Source organism: Phyllobates terribilis, unplaced genomic scaffold (assembly GCF_046119375.1).
Source record: "Phyllobates terribilis strain yellow unplaced genomic scaffold, ASM4611937v1 Scaffold_402__1_contigs__length_1722832, whole genome shotgun sequence".
Lineage (NCBI taxonomy): Eukaryota > Metazoa > Chordata > Amphibia > Anura > Dendrobatidae > Phyllobates > Phyllobates terribilis.
The window spans coordinates 640,959-656,986 of NW_027363162.1; the positions used below are offsets into that span (position 1 = coordinate 640,959).

Genomic DNA, 16,028 nt, shown 5'->3' on the forward strand with positions numbered 1-16,028 from the left:
CTCTGGAATTCTGCTGGAGCTGAACTGAGCCCAAACGGTATGCGGATCCACTCATATAATTCCTATGGTGTGATGAATGCTGTCAAGGGTCTACTGGACTCTTCGACAAACCTTTGGTGGTATGCCTTACCCTGATCGAGGACAGAGAACCAGGTACTTCCTGATAGGCTATCCAGCATATCTTGAATCTTTGGTATCGGGTGTTGATCAGGTACTGACTTTCTGTTTAGTTCCCGGTAATCACAACAGAGTCTCAACGTACTGTTCTTCTTCCTAACACAGACAATAGGAGAGGAATAAGATGACTTCGACTTTTGGACCTAACCTGTGTTGATGAGATCTTGTAAATATTCTTTCACTTCACGGTGTAATGGCTTTGGCACAGACATGTAACTTCTCGTTACTGGGATCGTGTCTTTCAGATTTACAATTGCAACGATGGGATGCAGCCTATATCAGAGTCATCTTTAGAGCATAACACTCTTCTCTCAGCATCTGTTTTGCTATCGCTATATCTTCACCACACAAGTGTTCCAGTGATACTGGAGGATCCCAGGACCCTGAGGTGGGTCTTGCAATTTCCTCTCCTGGGCAACTCTTGTTCCTTGGTGGGAAAACTGAATTCACTGTAGACCCCTGGGCTAGTCTCACACTGGCTGGATATACTGTTTTAACGGTTTCGATGTGACCTAACACAGTCTTTGGATCCAGTCTAATTTTGTGTTTCGTAGTATTCATCACTGGTACTATTACTCGAGCAAACCCACCAGTAGGAATCGTAAGCACAGTCTCACCTTGAACTAGGCCTTCTGTAAGTTCTGAGGAGTCTTTTGGCACAAACAATCTTTTCTGGACTTTTCTTCCCGGTTCTACCCAGACTCCACACCTCACCCCCACCATTTGGTTTGCAGGGATGAGGGTTGGGCACAAGCCTACCTTGACTTCCTTTAGGTCCATTGTATTCTGTGCTTTCTTTACTCTATGAATCACGTTTTCCGCCATGGTGTTGAGTATGTTGAGCGATGTGGCAATTGCATCCACCACCAACGCCCCTGTCTTGTGTTTCGTGATGACCTCACTGATTACATTATAACCCAGGATAGGATCCTCTGCCACGTTCTGATCACTGGTCACGAGAAAAGGTACCAAAAGCTCGATGGTGTTGCTGTTCTTCGTGCCCCTGAGTTGGAAAGTCACTTCCACCCAGTCTATGAAAGGCATTTCAGTCTGGTAGACGGCTTTGCTGTGGAGTTCCACTGGTCCCAAGAGCTCTTTTAGTGACTGAAGGCAAGTGTGTGGCAGGTAGCGCCTTCTCCTTTCTTCATTTAAAAGGCTCGCTTGGGCTCCTGTGTCCCACAGTGCTTTTACTAGGAGTCCATCTAGCTGGCACTGTATAAAGCACCTTTCACCGATTAGGTTGATGAGGCTATCTTTACTGACTGAGGAATCCTCCTCACAGGAGTACATTGTTTGACCTCCGCACTGGGCATTAAGTAACTGATGCCCCTGTCTCCCTTGAAGCTGTTGTAGACGGAAACACACTTGGGGATAGTACTGACGCAGCCATTTTTACCTCATGCGCTGATTTGGATGAGATTTGGATTTTCTGGCGCCTTCTCTGTGTCGCGGTTACCACTGGTAACTTCCTGTCTTTTAACCCAAACAACCGTTACCATTGGCATTCCTTGGCATAATGTCCTTCCCCACCACATCTTAGACAGTAGACACACCGTACTCTGATTTGATGAACGCCACGCTTCACAAGCTGGGTATCTTCGGTTTTGGAACCACTTCCTGGCCTGGAACGAATCAACTTTTTCACCTCAATCAACTCGGCTTGCAGTTCTCCTATTACTTCCTTCCAATCAGAGCTGGCAGGCCTCTCTTTTGTTGGTGATTTAAGGTTCACTCTTGGAGGTGGCACTGGAGGGTCTCTATGATGATCTTCGGACTGGCCACCGGTGGTCTCCAACTTCAGCTGACTCATTTTGGTGATCTTAGGATTAGAGCCTTTCTTTAACTTCTGTTCGCTCTCTGACTCCAAACTAGCGGCTTCATTCATTTTTTCAGTTAGGACTTCGTCCAAAATGCCAGGATCTTCTAGGTACTGTTTCAGCTACAACTTGATATCTTTGCTGATTAATCCCATTCCCAATGATCTCAAGAATTTCTTCTGGACTAGTCCAGCATCAAACTTCTCTTCCGCTTCTACATCTCTGGATACAAACAACAGTCTATCCTTCAGTTCAATTGCTCTGAACAAGAAATTTTGGGGGGATTCATTTTTTTTCTGTGAGAGGTTACTGAGTCGGTGGAACAATTCTAAAGCACTCTCTTTATAGTGCCCTTTTAAAATCATCTTCAGCTGTTGCAAGGTCAATTGACTTTTCATTTCTAGCATACTACGGAGGTTCAGTCCTGGGCTGATCGCTTTCACCACCCCCTCAACGATCTCATCTGGCTGGTAGGCTTTCTGTAAGCCTGCATCGATCTGGTGCAACAAGTTCATATAAGACAGTCTCTCCAATCTGTCCCAGGATCTTGAATTCTTTCGTTATGGTGATTTGTGGTGTTAGAGAGGACTGTCTTCCTGATTTATCTAACCAAACAGGTTAAAGGCCCTGTCTGAGTCTATCACCCGTTCAGAGATTTTGGTCTATTCCTGCAGGACTGTTGTTAGGGCTTTGAATTGTTCTTTCAGTTCCTGTAGTTCAGTCTGTGGACTGAGATTCCTGCTTTTGGTAATTGGTGCTGCCCCTCCATCCTCCAACTTCAATCTGGTTAGAAACTGTGTTAGTTCCTGGAGGAATGTCCCCATGATGTCTTCAGCTTCTTTATCCCCCAGCTCATCCATTTTTGCATTAATTGCTGCTAACAGTTGCCTGCGGTTGTGTGCTTTGGAAATCTGTTCTACTGACATCTTTATATGTTTTGCCACTATTCTCAATTCTTCACAGGTTAACTGAAGAAGCAGCTCACTAATTCTGTCTATTTGTATTTCCACATCCATTGCTGCTAGTGAGTTTTTCTTTAGGGCTGGTCCCCTTTAACTGGTGTTGCAGAGTTGAGTTGAGGTGCTGTGCTGCTGTGTTTTTCCAGACACTTTTCCTCTTCTCCCTCTACACGCTAATTCCCACTCAGGATTCTCTGTACGGGTCACCAATGGTAGAACAGTAGCATTTAATAAGAAGCCGCACAGCCAGTGCAAGTTAAGTCATACGAGCAACAGGCTCCAGTGACAAACAATACAGTTTCCTTAGCAGCACAGCAGTTCACAGTCTTCCCAGTAGTACAGGACAGCACAGATCTAATGCAAAGGCACATTAATGAACACAGCATTCTTTACAGCACAGCACTACTTCTGCATGTCACACAAGAACCTGACTATCATGGATCTGAGCTGGTGATATTGGCAGATTCCCCTGACCAGCAAGGCATGGGAACTCTCTACCTTTGTCACCCCATTCAGACTGTACGAGTCCACTATGATGTCATTTGGCATGAAGAATGCCCCTGCTACTTTTCAGCGGATGGTTAACACGCTACTCAAGGGACTTCAAGGGTACGTGGCCGCATACCTGGATGACATTGCCATCTTCAGTTCCACCTGGGAGGATCACTCTCTGATGCATGTGGTTCACTTCGAACAGGGGGGCTTACGCTGAGTAACGTTATGTGAAGGACCTAGGAACACGCTGGAAGCTCAGGCCCCCATGAGACCCAGCGAACACATGGTCAGATGTCACCAGTTGACCTGATTCATCTGCTTATATCTTTTGTCCTACTACTATTGTATTTGTATTGTGACACAGGTACTTTAGATGCAGTGACACAGAAACACAGAGCAGCCAGTACAGGGTTAATAAACAGGGGGGATTTATTGTAACAGGGTCAATCTCCACACAGGGAGTAACAGGGGAAATTTGGGGACAACAAGGGGAGTAGCAGGTAACAGACTATAACTGACAATCCACAGTTTGGCTGGATGCAGCAGAGTTGACATGGTTGTAATCGGCAGTTTTACACTTAGCTGACTCTTGTTCCCCACAAGGCAGTTGCTGGCTGATGCCGGTGTTGTTTTCTTCTGGCTTCCCCGCCTAAACAATGCTCCATCTTCTGGCGGCAGCGGACAGTCTCTGGTTTGACCCGCTGAGCCCCTAGTCCATAACACTGCACCTCACTTGCTCAGCTCCACATCTTCTGGTGGCAGCGGGTGATCTCCGGTTTGACCCACTGAGCCCCTAGTCCATAACACTGCACCTCACTTGCTCGGCTCCACGGACCCTGCGTCTCTTCTCCCTCTAGTGGGGTTTGACCCCAACTGAACACTCTCTGCTTTCCCGTGCAAAATAACTCCTTTTTCTCCCTCTTCCTAGACACGCCCCCAGCTCCCCAGTCACCTGACTCCTGAGCTCTGGCTCTGGACACGCCCCCAGCTTCCCGGTCACCTAACTCCTGTGTAGAGATGAGCGTTGTTCTACTCGAACTGTTCGCCAATCTCAAATTCGAGCTGTTTTGGGCGGTGTTCGAGCCGTTCGGCGAACACGAACGATTTGAGAAAAATTCGGCTGTTCGAGGTTATGTTCGATAACTGTTCGTGCACCAAAATCATAACTGGATTTTTTCTCAGTAATGATGAAAATTAATGTTAATACGCAGTTTGAGTGTACAGCGGGGTGGGGGGAGGGGCAGGGGATGGATCTCTGCAGGAATAATGAAGATCTCCATTTTTTTTTCTCTTTCCCGCATTTACAGTGGGGAGGTGCAATCTGTCAGCCTATCAGCAGCGCACACACGGAGCGAAGTGCTTTTTTCACACAAGCAAGGGCATGTGTCATTGGCAGTGTATGTCACATGTCCTTGCCCTATAAGACCAAGCCATTTTCCCCGTCGCCACCATTTTCTCACTGCTGCAGCTGCATGTTAGACGGCACCGCTGTTGCTGTGTGCGCTATACCTTGTTAATTTCAAGCCAATTTTCGCACAAATCTACAGATAGCTTGGGAGTAGGGAATAGTTGTGATTGCAGTCCTTTTAAGGACTAGGTTACAGCATTTCCTATGACTTTTATCAGGCAGGTCTGTGCTCTTAAATAGATAGATTGTGGGAGTAAAGACTAATTGTAATTGCAGTCCTTTTCAGGACTAGGTTACATCAGTTCCTATCAGTTTTTGCCAGGCAGGTCTGTGCCAGTGCTGTGCAAGTTTTTTTCACAGCATTTGGCTGAATCTAGCAAAGCTAATCCTTTTTGGCCTATTGCAGAGTGTGTTAGTCAGTGGAGTAGCCTATCTGTGTTGCAAGAAATACCACCTGTGCATAGAATACCAATTTTTTTACTGCATCTAGTGAAGTAAAATCTTTTGGGCATAGCATCATTCTATTAGTCCATCTATACTGACCTCCATCAGGTTGCAAATTGAATATAATTTTTTTCTGCATCTAGCTCTGAAAAAATATTTGGGCTTCTAGCAGTGTGTGGGACTTGTTCTATTAGTCCATCTATACTGACCTCCATCAGGTTGCAAACTGAATATAATTTTTTTCTGCATCTAGCTCTGAAAAAATATTTGGCCTTCTAGCAGTGTGTGGGACTTTCTCTATTAGTCCATCTATACTGACCTCCATCAGGTTGCAAACTGAATATATTTTTTTTCTGCATCTACCTCTGAAAAAATATTGGGCTTCTAGCTGTGTGTAGGACTTGTTCTATTAATCCATCTATACAGACCTCCATCAGGTTGCAAACTGAATATATTTTTTTTCTGCATCTACCTCTGAAAAAATATTTGGGCTTCTAGCTGTGTGTGGGACTTGTTCTATTAGTCCATCTATACTGACCTCCATCAGGTTGCAAATTAAAAATAATTTTTATCTGCATCTACCTCTGAAAAAATATTTGGGCTTCTAGCTGTGTGTGGGACTTGTTCTATTAGTCCATCTATACTGACCTCCATCAGGTTGCAAACTGAATATAATTTTTTTCTGCATCTAGCTCTGAAAAAATATTTGGCCTTCTAGCAGTGTGTGGGACTTTCTCTATTAGTCCATCTATACTGACCTCCATCAGGTTGCAAATTAAAAATAATTTTTATCTGCATCCAGCTCTGAAAAAATATTTGGCCTTCTAGCAGTGTGTGGGACTTTCTCTATTAGTCCATCTATACTGACCTCCATCAGGTTGCAAATTAAAAATAAATTTTTGTCTGCATCTAGCTCTGAAAAAATATTTGGCCTTCTAGCAGTGTGTGGGACTTTCTCTATTAGTCCATCTATACTGACCTCCATCAGGTTGCAAATTAAAAGTAATTTTTATCTGCATCTACCTCTGAAAAAGTATTTGGGCTTCTAGCTGTGTGTGGGACTTGTTCTATTAGTCCATCTATACTGACCTCCATCAGGTTGCAAACTGAATATAATTTTTTTCTTCATCTAGCTCTGAAAAAATATTTGGCCTTCTAGCAGTGTGTGGGACTTTCTCTATTAGTCCATCTATACTGACCTCCATCAGGTTGCAAATTAAAAATAATTTTTATCTGCATCCAGCTCTGAAAAAATATTTGGCCTTCTAGCAGTGTGTGGGACTTTCTCTATTAGTCCATCTATACTGACCTCCATCAGGTTGCAAATTAAAAATAATTTTTTGTCTGCATCTAGCTCTGAAAAAATATTTGGCCTTCTAGCAGTGTGTGGGACTTTCTCTATTAGTCCATCTATACTGACCTCCATCAGGTTGCAAACTGAAAATAATTTTTTGTCTGCATCTACCTCTGAAAAAATATTTGGCCTTCTAGCTGTGTGTGGGACTTGTTCTATTAGTCCATCTATACTGACCTCCATCAGGTTGCAAACTGAATATATTTTTTTTCTGCATCTACCTCTGAAAAAATATTGGGCTTCTAGCTGTGTGTGGGACTTGTTCTATTAATCCATCTATACTGACCTGCATCAGGTTGCAAACTGAAAATAATTTTTTGTCTGCATCTACCTCTGAAAAAATATTTGGGCTTCTAGCTGTGTGTGGGACTTTCTCTATTAGTCCATCTATACTGACCTCCATCAGGTTGCAAATTGAATATAATTTTTTTCTGCATCTAACCCAGCCAATAGTTTTGGCCTAATACCACAGTTTGGCCACTCAGCTCTGCTCGGTTCCCATCCATTGTTTTTTTGTGCAAACAACTCCAGAGTTGTGAATTAGTTAACCACCAAAATGAGTGGAAAAAGGCCTGCTGCTGGTGGAAAGGGGAATAGGCGTGTTGGGAAGGGGAAAAAAGGTTGTGTCCGTGGGGTAGGTGTTAAAGCAACAGTAACATCTGCAGAAGAAAGACCATCTTCCAGCCAAACTAAAATGTCTACTTCTTTTAGCGGACAATGTGATAAGATCCCTTTCTTACGGCCACGCCAATCGCTACAAATTCCAGATGAGGCACAAAAACAGCAGGTGCTTCAACGGATATCAAGTGCTCCTTTAAGTGGGCTCTCCTCCACATCAACTTCAACATCACAAATACTCCAGTCCTCAAAGGTGTCACCCCAATCGCACTTGCTTCCTCACAGCTCCCAAATCTCCAGCTGCCCGTCTGAGTATGAGGTAGAACAGATGGTTGAGTCTGCAGAGCTGTTTACTCATACTATAGCCTGGGAATCAGAGGTCGACTCCAGCGCTTCTGTGAATCCAGACGAGGAAATGATCTGCACTGATGCCCAGAATCTTTATGAATCGGATCCAGGACCAGACGCAGAAGGTTCTGACCATAATGTAGACCCTCATTCCCAAACTGTAACTCCTGTTGGTGGAGACAATGAGGAAGACGATGATGAGACTCAAATACCTGATTGGAGCGACAACTTTAGTTTTTTGTCAGGGCAGGAACAGGTTGGCTCTGAGGACGACGGGTGTGATAACGCACAGGGTGATGATGATGAGGTTGGAGATCCCACTTACTGTCAACCCACAGTCAGCCAAGAGATGAGGTCAGCAGAGGAGGTGGAGGAAGATGCTAGTGACGACGAGGTCAGGTTGCGCCTTCCTGGACAGAGACGTAGTACTGGAAGCACGTCAACAACTGCATCCTCAAACACAACTCTGCCTCTCACCACAAGTCGTGGTGGCTCTTCAGGTCGTATGGGTGCTAAGCCTTGCATAGCCTGGGCATTTTTTCAGATCGATAAAGATGACCCAACTCGTGTTATCTGTAACATTTGTCAGCAAAAGCTAAGTAGAGGCCAAAAAATACATAGTTTGAGTACTTCATGCATGAACCGGCACATGGACATGAAGCATAAGTTGCAGTGGGAAGCTCAGTGTGCTACAATGCGGCCTAGCCGGCCGGGCCAACTACCGTCTGCCATATCTTGTGCATTCGCGGCCTCTTCATCCTCTGTGACTGGGGGGACAGCAGTCACACCTGTTTTGGGGCGCAGACCTGCCACCTCTTTACCCGCAACAGCCAGCGTGATTGGCAGGTCATCATTTTCTTTGGAGGTGGTAACACCAGCTGGTGTTGAGCGCTGTCCGACATCGATAGCACCACCTTTGGATCAAGGCAACCTAACATGTCCGCCTGCATCTTCCTCACAGACCGGCAGTTTGCCGGGGACACCCTTATCAACCCCGTCTAAGCACAATAGCCAGCCCTCGGTCCCTCAGATGTGGACAAGTAAAAGACCATTTCCTCCTAGCCATGAGAAAGCTAAGAGGTTGAATTTCACCATCTGCAAGCTCTTGGCTACAGAAATGCTGCCTTTCCGCCTGGTGGACACAGAGGATTTTCGAGACCTTATGTCGGTCGCAGTGCCCCAGTACCAGATGCCCAGTCGGCAATACTTCTCAAAGAAAGGTGTGCCTGCGCTCCACCAGCATGTCGCACACAACATCACCGCTTCTTTGAGAAACTCTGTGTGTGACAGGGTGCATTTCACCACAGACACTTGGACGAGTAGGCATGGACAGGGGCGTTACATGTCGCTGACTGGGCACTGGGTAACTATGGTGACAGCAGGACAAGGGGCTGCTGTCCAAGTCTTGCCGTCCCCACGAGTTGTGCGTCAATCCTCTTTATGTCAAAGTTCCTCCACTGCTTCTGCCTCCTCAACCTCCTCTCGGTCTTCCACCTGCACCCAAAGCCTGTCTGGTCATGCCACAAGCTTTCTAACTGCACAGAAAGGATCCTGCACACCTCCTTACTATGCTGGCAGTAGGGCTCAACGTCATCAGGCGGTTTTTACTTTGAAATGTCTGGGAAATGTGAGTCACACAGCTGAGGAGTTGTGGTCAGCTCTGGAGAACCAATTTCATGAATGGTTGTCTCCACTGGACCTGAAACCAGGGAAGGCCGTGTGCGACAATGCTGCAAACCTGGGTGCGGCCCTTCGCCGGGGCAATGTCACACACGTGGCTCACGTGTTGAACCTGGTTGTCCAGCAATTTTTAGCCCACTATCCCAGACTAGATGGCCTTCTGCAGAGGGCACGGTCGCTGTGTGCTCACTTCCGCCGTTCGCATCCCGCAGCTCAGCGACTTACATCTCTACAGAAGTCGTTGGGCCTGCCACTTCACCGGCTAAAATGCGATGTGCCTACCCGGTGGAATTCAACTCTGCACATGTTGCAGCGACTGTGGCAGCACCGACAAGCCCTGGTGCAATACGTTCTGACGTATAGCCTGGGCCAACGAGATCCGGAGGTGGGGCAAATCACGCTGGAGGAGTGGTCTCAGATCAGGGACCTATGCACCCTTCTGCACAGTTTTGAAATGGCGACGAAGATGTTTAGTGCTGACGATGCCATTATCAGCATGACTATTCCGGTGATTTACATGCTGGAGCACATGTTAAACAGAATTTGGAGTCAGGTGGTGGCACAAGAGGAGGTGGAGGAAGTAGAGGAGGAGGAGTTGTATGCGGAAGGGCTAACATCTGCAAGGTCCAGACGGTCGGCAGCACCAAGGCGGCAGGCATGTGAGGGTGGGGGAGATGGTTTTACCAGGGCGCATGGTAGCAGCCAAACTAGTGAGGAAGGTGCAGGAGCCCAGGAAGAAGTGGAGGACGAACTGATGGAAGACTCATCAGATGAGGGAGACCTTGATCACATTTCTGTTGTGCGAGGTTGGGGGGAGAGGACAGAGGAAGGAAGCATGATTGTTACCTCGCCACCAACACAACAGGGACTTGGTGCTCCTGGATGCGCAACACACATGAGTGCCTTCTTGCTGCACTACCTGCAACATGACCCTCGAATTGTGAGAATTAAAAATAATCCTGACTACTGGGTTGCCACACTGTTAGATCCCCGGTACAAAAGTAAATTTGCAGAAATTATTCCTGCCATAGAAAGGGATGCACGCATGCAGGAGTATCAGCAGAGACTGTTGCAGAATCTTACATGTGCTTTTCCACAAAACACCAGTGGTGCACGTAGTGAATCTCACAGTTCCAACTTGCCAACCGTGGGACCGTCAAGTGTTCAGCACTCAAACCGTAACAGAACCACAGTATCTGCTGGTAACATCAATTTTGCGGAATCACCCTACCAACCGTTTTAAGCTTTCAAATTACTAATCATGTTTATCTGTATCTTGACTGGAAAATAATTTGGGCTTTGTAGCAGTGTGCAGCACTGATCCTATTAGCCCATCAATACTAAGCTCCACCAGATTTAAAATTAATAATAATTTTTAGCTGCATCTAGCCCGGAAAATAATTTTGGGGCTCCGAGATGCGCAAGACACATAAGTGCCTTTTTGCTGCACTACCTGCAACATGACCCTCATATTGTCAGAATTCGAAGTAATCATGACTACTGGGTTGCCACACTCTTAGATCCCCCAAACTTTTCGATCAACCTTTTCATTTTAATAAAGACCAAAAAAATGGTAATTTTTGAAATTATAAGCATTAGCAGGTTATTAGAAACTGAAATCAAACAGTTTTCAACTCAAAACTTTATTCTAGGTGATGTTACATTTTCACATAGGACCCCTTGTTCGAAAGGAGCTTCTGAACTCTCTCGTCCATTGAATTTGTCAGGTTTTGGATGGTTTCTGCTTCAATTGTTTTGCATGAGGACAGAATACCCTCCCAGAGCTGTTGCTTAGATGTGAACTGCCTCCCGCCATCATAGACACTCCTTTTGATGATGCTCCAGAGGTTCTGAATGGGGTAGAGGTCAGGGGAGCATGGGGGTCACACCATAAGTTTGTCCCCTTTTATGCCCATATCAGCCAGAGATGCAGATGTTTTATGTGCAGCATGAGATGGTGCATTATCATGCAAAAAAATGATCTTGCTGTGAAATACATGGTTCTTCTTCTTGAACCATGGCAGGAAGTGCTGTTTGAGAAAATCCACATACATTATGGAGTTCATCTTTAGCGCCTTCAGGGATCCTAAAGGGGCCGACAATCTCTCTCCCCATGATTCCAGCCCAAAACATTACTCCACCTCCTCCTTGTTGGCGCTGTAGCCGTGTTTGCGTGGGGTGTCCATCAACCAGCCATCCTCCACTCCATCCATCTGGACCATCGAGCGCTGCACGGCACTCATCCGTGAACAAAACAGTTTTGAAATCAGTCTTCATGTAATGTTTGGCCCACTGGAGCCATTTCTGCTTGTGTGAAGTGGATAGAGGAGGTCGACAGGATGGCATATGCACAGCTGCAAACCTCTGAAGGACCCTGCATCTTGTTGTTCGGGGGACGTTGGAGGCACCAGCAGCTTCAAAAACTTGTCTGCTGCTATGACAAGCCTTTTTTGCCGCTGCTCTTTTAACCTGACGTAATTGCCTGTAGGAAAGAGTCCTCAATTTGCCCTTATCAGCACGCACACGTGTGTACTGTGAATCAGCTACTTACTTCTTGATTGCCAAGACACTTCATCCTGATCATCGCACAATGTTGATTGTAGTCATGCCTTGATCTAAACACTCCACAATTTGTTGCTTCTCAGCAGCCGACACATCCTTTTTCTTTCCCATTTTGGCAGAAAATGTAGGCTGCTTAATAATGTGAGACAGCCTTCTTAAGTAGTCTTGCCTTTCATTGGACACACCTGCCAAACTAATTAGCACAGGTGTCTGCAATTGCTTACAATGATATAAAGAGCCCTGACACACATCACCATCAATGAGTTTAACTGACAAACAAACAAATTCTTTCCTTATCACTCCTAAACACTTTTTGCATAATAATTTGGAACACAGTGTACATGTGCTTTTCCACAAAACACCAGTGGTTCACGTAGTGAATCTTACAGTTCTAACTTGCCAACCGTGGTCTGTATGGAGTTGTTCAATAAAGGGCCCAAAATTAAGATAACATAGATGGGAGAGGTCTCTATGAATAGGAATTCCTAAGTATTTGATACCCTGTGAGGGCCAGGCAAAGGGAAAGTTGGACTGGATGGAATCCTATATGGATTTGGGGAGGGAGACATCGAGGGCCTCAGACTTCGCTGCATTGATTTTAAAATTTGACCATGTAACAAAGTGATCTATTTCAGCCATAACAGCATGGATGGATATATGTGATTGAGTGATATATACTAGTACATCATCAGCAAATAGAGAGCACTTGTACTCGGTGCCTCCCACCTCAATCCACCTAATATTGGGGTTATGGCGAATTGATGAGAGCAGGTGCTCCGTCACTAGGATGTATAAGAGAGGGGACAGAGGACATCCCTGCCTTGTCCCATTGGTGATTGTGAAAGGTGATGAAAATGTTCTGATGCACCCCCTGGGCCTTGGGACACCCGGAGCCGGACCCTTTTTGGTGGATGCTGGTGGTTGTAGTCTTCGTGGCGGCGACCCGGTTCCGTGGCTCAGGGTGGTCAAACCAGTGGCGGAACTATTTATGTGGTTTTGATGTTTAAATGTCCGACTACGCCACCCATGGATTGCGGTCAGAGTGAACCGCCGCTGCAGGGCAGACCGCTGAGGCTGGTGTTATGGGTGCAGCAGAGCATAGCATAACTCCCCACGGGAGGAGTATAGCCTCAGGGCAGTGTATGCGGAGGATGGGGGTGATGGTGCAGGGCAGCAGCAGTAACGACACGGAGTCAGTGATGCAGTCCATTGCCTTTACTCACAGTTCTTATTATCCAGACCACGTCTGCAGGTAACGGCTGCCCACGTCGTACTGTGCTCACCAGGTGAGGGGCTCAGACAACTCCCAGATAACTTTGGAGCGCTTCACAGGACCCCCTTTGTGTGTCCTTTGTCTGGCCTTTCTTACCAACCCTTCTGTCCGGCTGCCTCGGGCCTCCTCTTGGTAAACTTGGCGCCAGTTTCCCTGACCCTATGTGCTGCCCTCCTAGCGGGTGTAGCGAGGGGCTGCGCCACATAAAATGTCACAGCCTCCGGTTTCTAGCTGAGGGTCGTTTCCTGCCTCCACTAGTTTCGGGGACCGGTCTCCCCGTTTGGCCTGACCCCTCCACGCAGGTGGATTCGGGCGTGCGGTGGCGACTCGCCCATCCGCACCCCTGGGATCCCTTCGTTCCTCGTTCCTGGAGCCTTCTCCGCTCCTCTTCCTTCCTTCTCCCTCTTCCAGGCCTGGGCCTCTGTTACTAGGCCCGCCTCCGGAGCAGAGCTCATGCAGAGCCCCTGCTCCCTGCCACTTCTGCTCAGACTTCTCTGCACTGAACTAAGATGGTGCCCACCTTTTATACTCCCTTCTCAATGCACCCAGGAACTGCTTCCTCCCTGCTCCTGCACTACAGGGTTCCCCTTCCTCAGTGTTCCCTCCCCCCACTCCAGCCAGGGACAGGGACTGTCGTGCCCATCTCAGGGGCATATTGGTCACCCTGCCCCACGGCAATGTGGTGTAATGCATGCAGGTGTCGGGTCCTGATCCACACTCCATCCTTACCTGAGAGTGAGATATCACACCTCTGGGTGAGGTGCAATACCTCTGTAGCAACAGAGCCCTCAGGGTGCTACAGTTCCATTTATCTTCAGCCTAGGTGACGTATTGCGATACAGGGCCGTGATTTTGGCTATAAAAGGGTCCCCTAGACCCCTACCCCAAGCTTTTTAAGAGAATCATATATGGCGTGCCAGGAGACTCTATGGAATGCTTTCTCAGCATCCAACGAGAGTATCTAATTACAAATTTTTAACTGCATCTAGCCCAGGAAATACTTTGTGCCTAGTAGCAGTGTCTGCTAGTCAGCGGATTATCCCGGCTGTTAAGCAAGCTACACCACCTGTAGTTTGGACACTTAATTTTTTCAAAGCAAATGCTTCGGGACCACAGGATACTCAGTGAAGAGCATTAGGAGGCACCCCAAGGCATAGGGGCTGGGACTGGCAGTAGGATGCCTTGCGGTGGACAGCCGAGCTCGATCCTTATAAAAGCTTTTTAACTGCAGCAGCTTTAGTGGACGCTACTGGAGCTGGAATTACGCGGCTGCTGGCATGAGACTTGCCCTCCAATAGATCCTTGTAAATGGATTTTAAGTGTATTCATTCAAATTAGAGAGACAATTTAAATTAAAAAGCTTAGAGCTGCCTCCACCACAGGTGGGCTCGCTCGACCCACCAGCGGACAGGCACCAGTATTGGGAGAGGGGGGCTGGCCGTCAGGGTTCACCGCGGCTCTGGCACAAACCCGGCGACACGGAGGTGGCACGGGCAGGAGCGGACTGAACGTGTCGGCTTCTCACTTTTTGGATTTTAGAAGGGCATGACATGCCTATATCTGTGTCTCCCCCTCCTTTTACTCCTCCACCTCTTTTCTTTTCTCATGACTATATGTACTTGTCACTTTTCCATGTGTTAGTTGTGTCTTCTGAGTAGTTTGTCAGCTTTTGGACACCTTTGAAGGTGTTTTCTATGTGTTTCTATGTGTTTTTGTTTGCCTGCCATTGGTTTTAACGGTGTTCGAAGGTGTTCGACGAACAGTTCGGCGAACACACGGGTGTTCGACGAACCGAACCGAACTCGAACACTACGGGGGTGGCTCAACACTACTCCTGTGCTCGCAGTCTGTCTTTCCCCTGCAACCTGAGGCACGGCCCCGGAAGTTTCAGGTCCCTTGTTCTGAAAGTACTTACACCCCGGTCTTCCCCCTTACAGTATATCTGACCATTATATATGTATAACCCTTGTGTATATAGTGTGCCCTTAAGGCAATTAAAAATATAATTTAACCTTGGGTTGCCCTTTTATCTTGATTCGCGAAACCACACATCCGTTGCTTGGTTTAATTTCCCATACTACCGGAGCTGGTTTCTGGCCCGATATAATTACTGTTAACAGACTGGGCTTATATCGAATAGGAACTGGTGGTGGCTCTACAGGGCTAATAAGGTTCTGTTTCACTGGGGCTAGTGAAAGGGGCCTCTCAACCTGTCAGGGGTGTGAGTGAGTGTGGTGCCACATCAGTGACTGAGCGGGACACCTCTTCTCACTCCTGGTACCTTCCTGAGTCCGTGAAGACAGGGGCTGTCTGTGTAAAACTGTACCAATCTGACCTTACATGTCCCCGAGGGGTACGGAACGTCACGTTGGTGCAAAGTGAGGATCCCTATCACGTGATCCGTCTAACCTAATAGTGACGTTAGGCGGGCGGTGAAGTGCAGATTCATCACAACATCTGTTTAGACAAATGATGCCCAACTTTATGGTACCCTAAAGTGTTGTTTATGCAACTTACTTATCTTTGAAAACTTTTTTATTTATATATTTTAGGAAATGTTATTATAATAATTTTCTTACCTATAAAGACTCCAATGTTACTTCCATGTATGGTTTCGGAGGCATAGCCTGCATCTTCCAGAGCTCTGTATGTGCATTCAAGCAATAGCTTGTGTTGTGGGTCCATATTTTCAGTCTCTGATTTAGTCATACCAAATACTTTGTTGTCAAATTCATCAATCCTTAATAAATAAAAAAGGGATTTTTTAGCTTTTTTATATTTCCAAAAATCTTCTTTATAGCTTAGATATACATCATGATACAGTACATGATTCCAATATCATCAAGAAAAATGCAAAACCCCTAAAATGTATTAGTTGTGAGTAGTGTTGAGC

At 46.6% G+C, this 16,028-nt stretch overlaps 1 protein-coding gene across 2 annotated transcripts in view; it reads right to left on the reverse strand.

Moving 5' to 3' along the window:
- Positions 1-16,028, reverse strand: part of LOC141225086 (mycolipanoate synthase-like) — a 121,292-nt gene that overhangs the window by 77,919 nt on the left and 27,345 nt on the right. For both annotated transcript variants that reach the window (XM_073667013.1, XM_073667014.1), the window contains one exon: positions 15,715-15,875. In XM_073667013.1, coding sequence (XP_073523114.1) covers positions 15,715-15,875 — 161 coding nt within the window. The remainder of the gene's footprint in view (positions 1-15,714; positions 15,876-16,028) is intronic.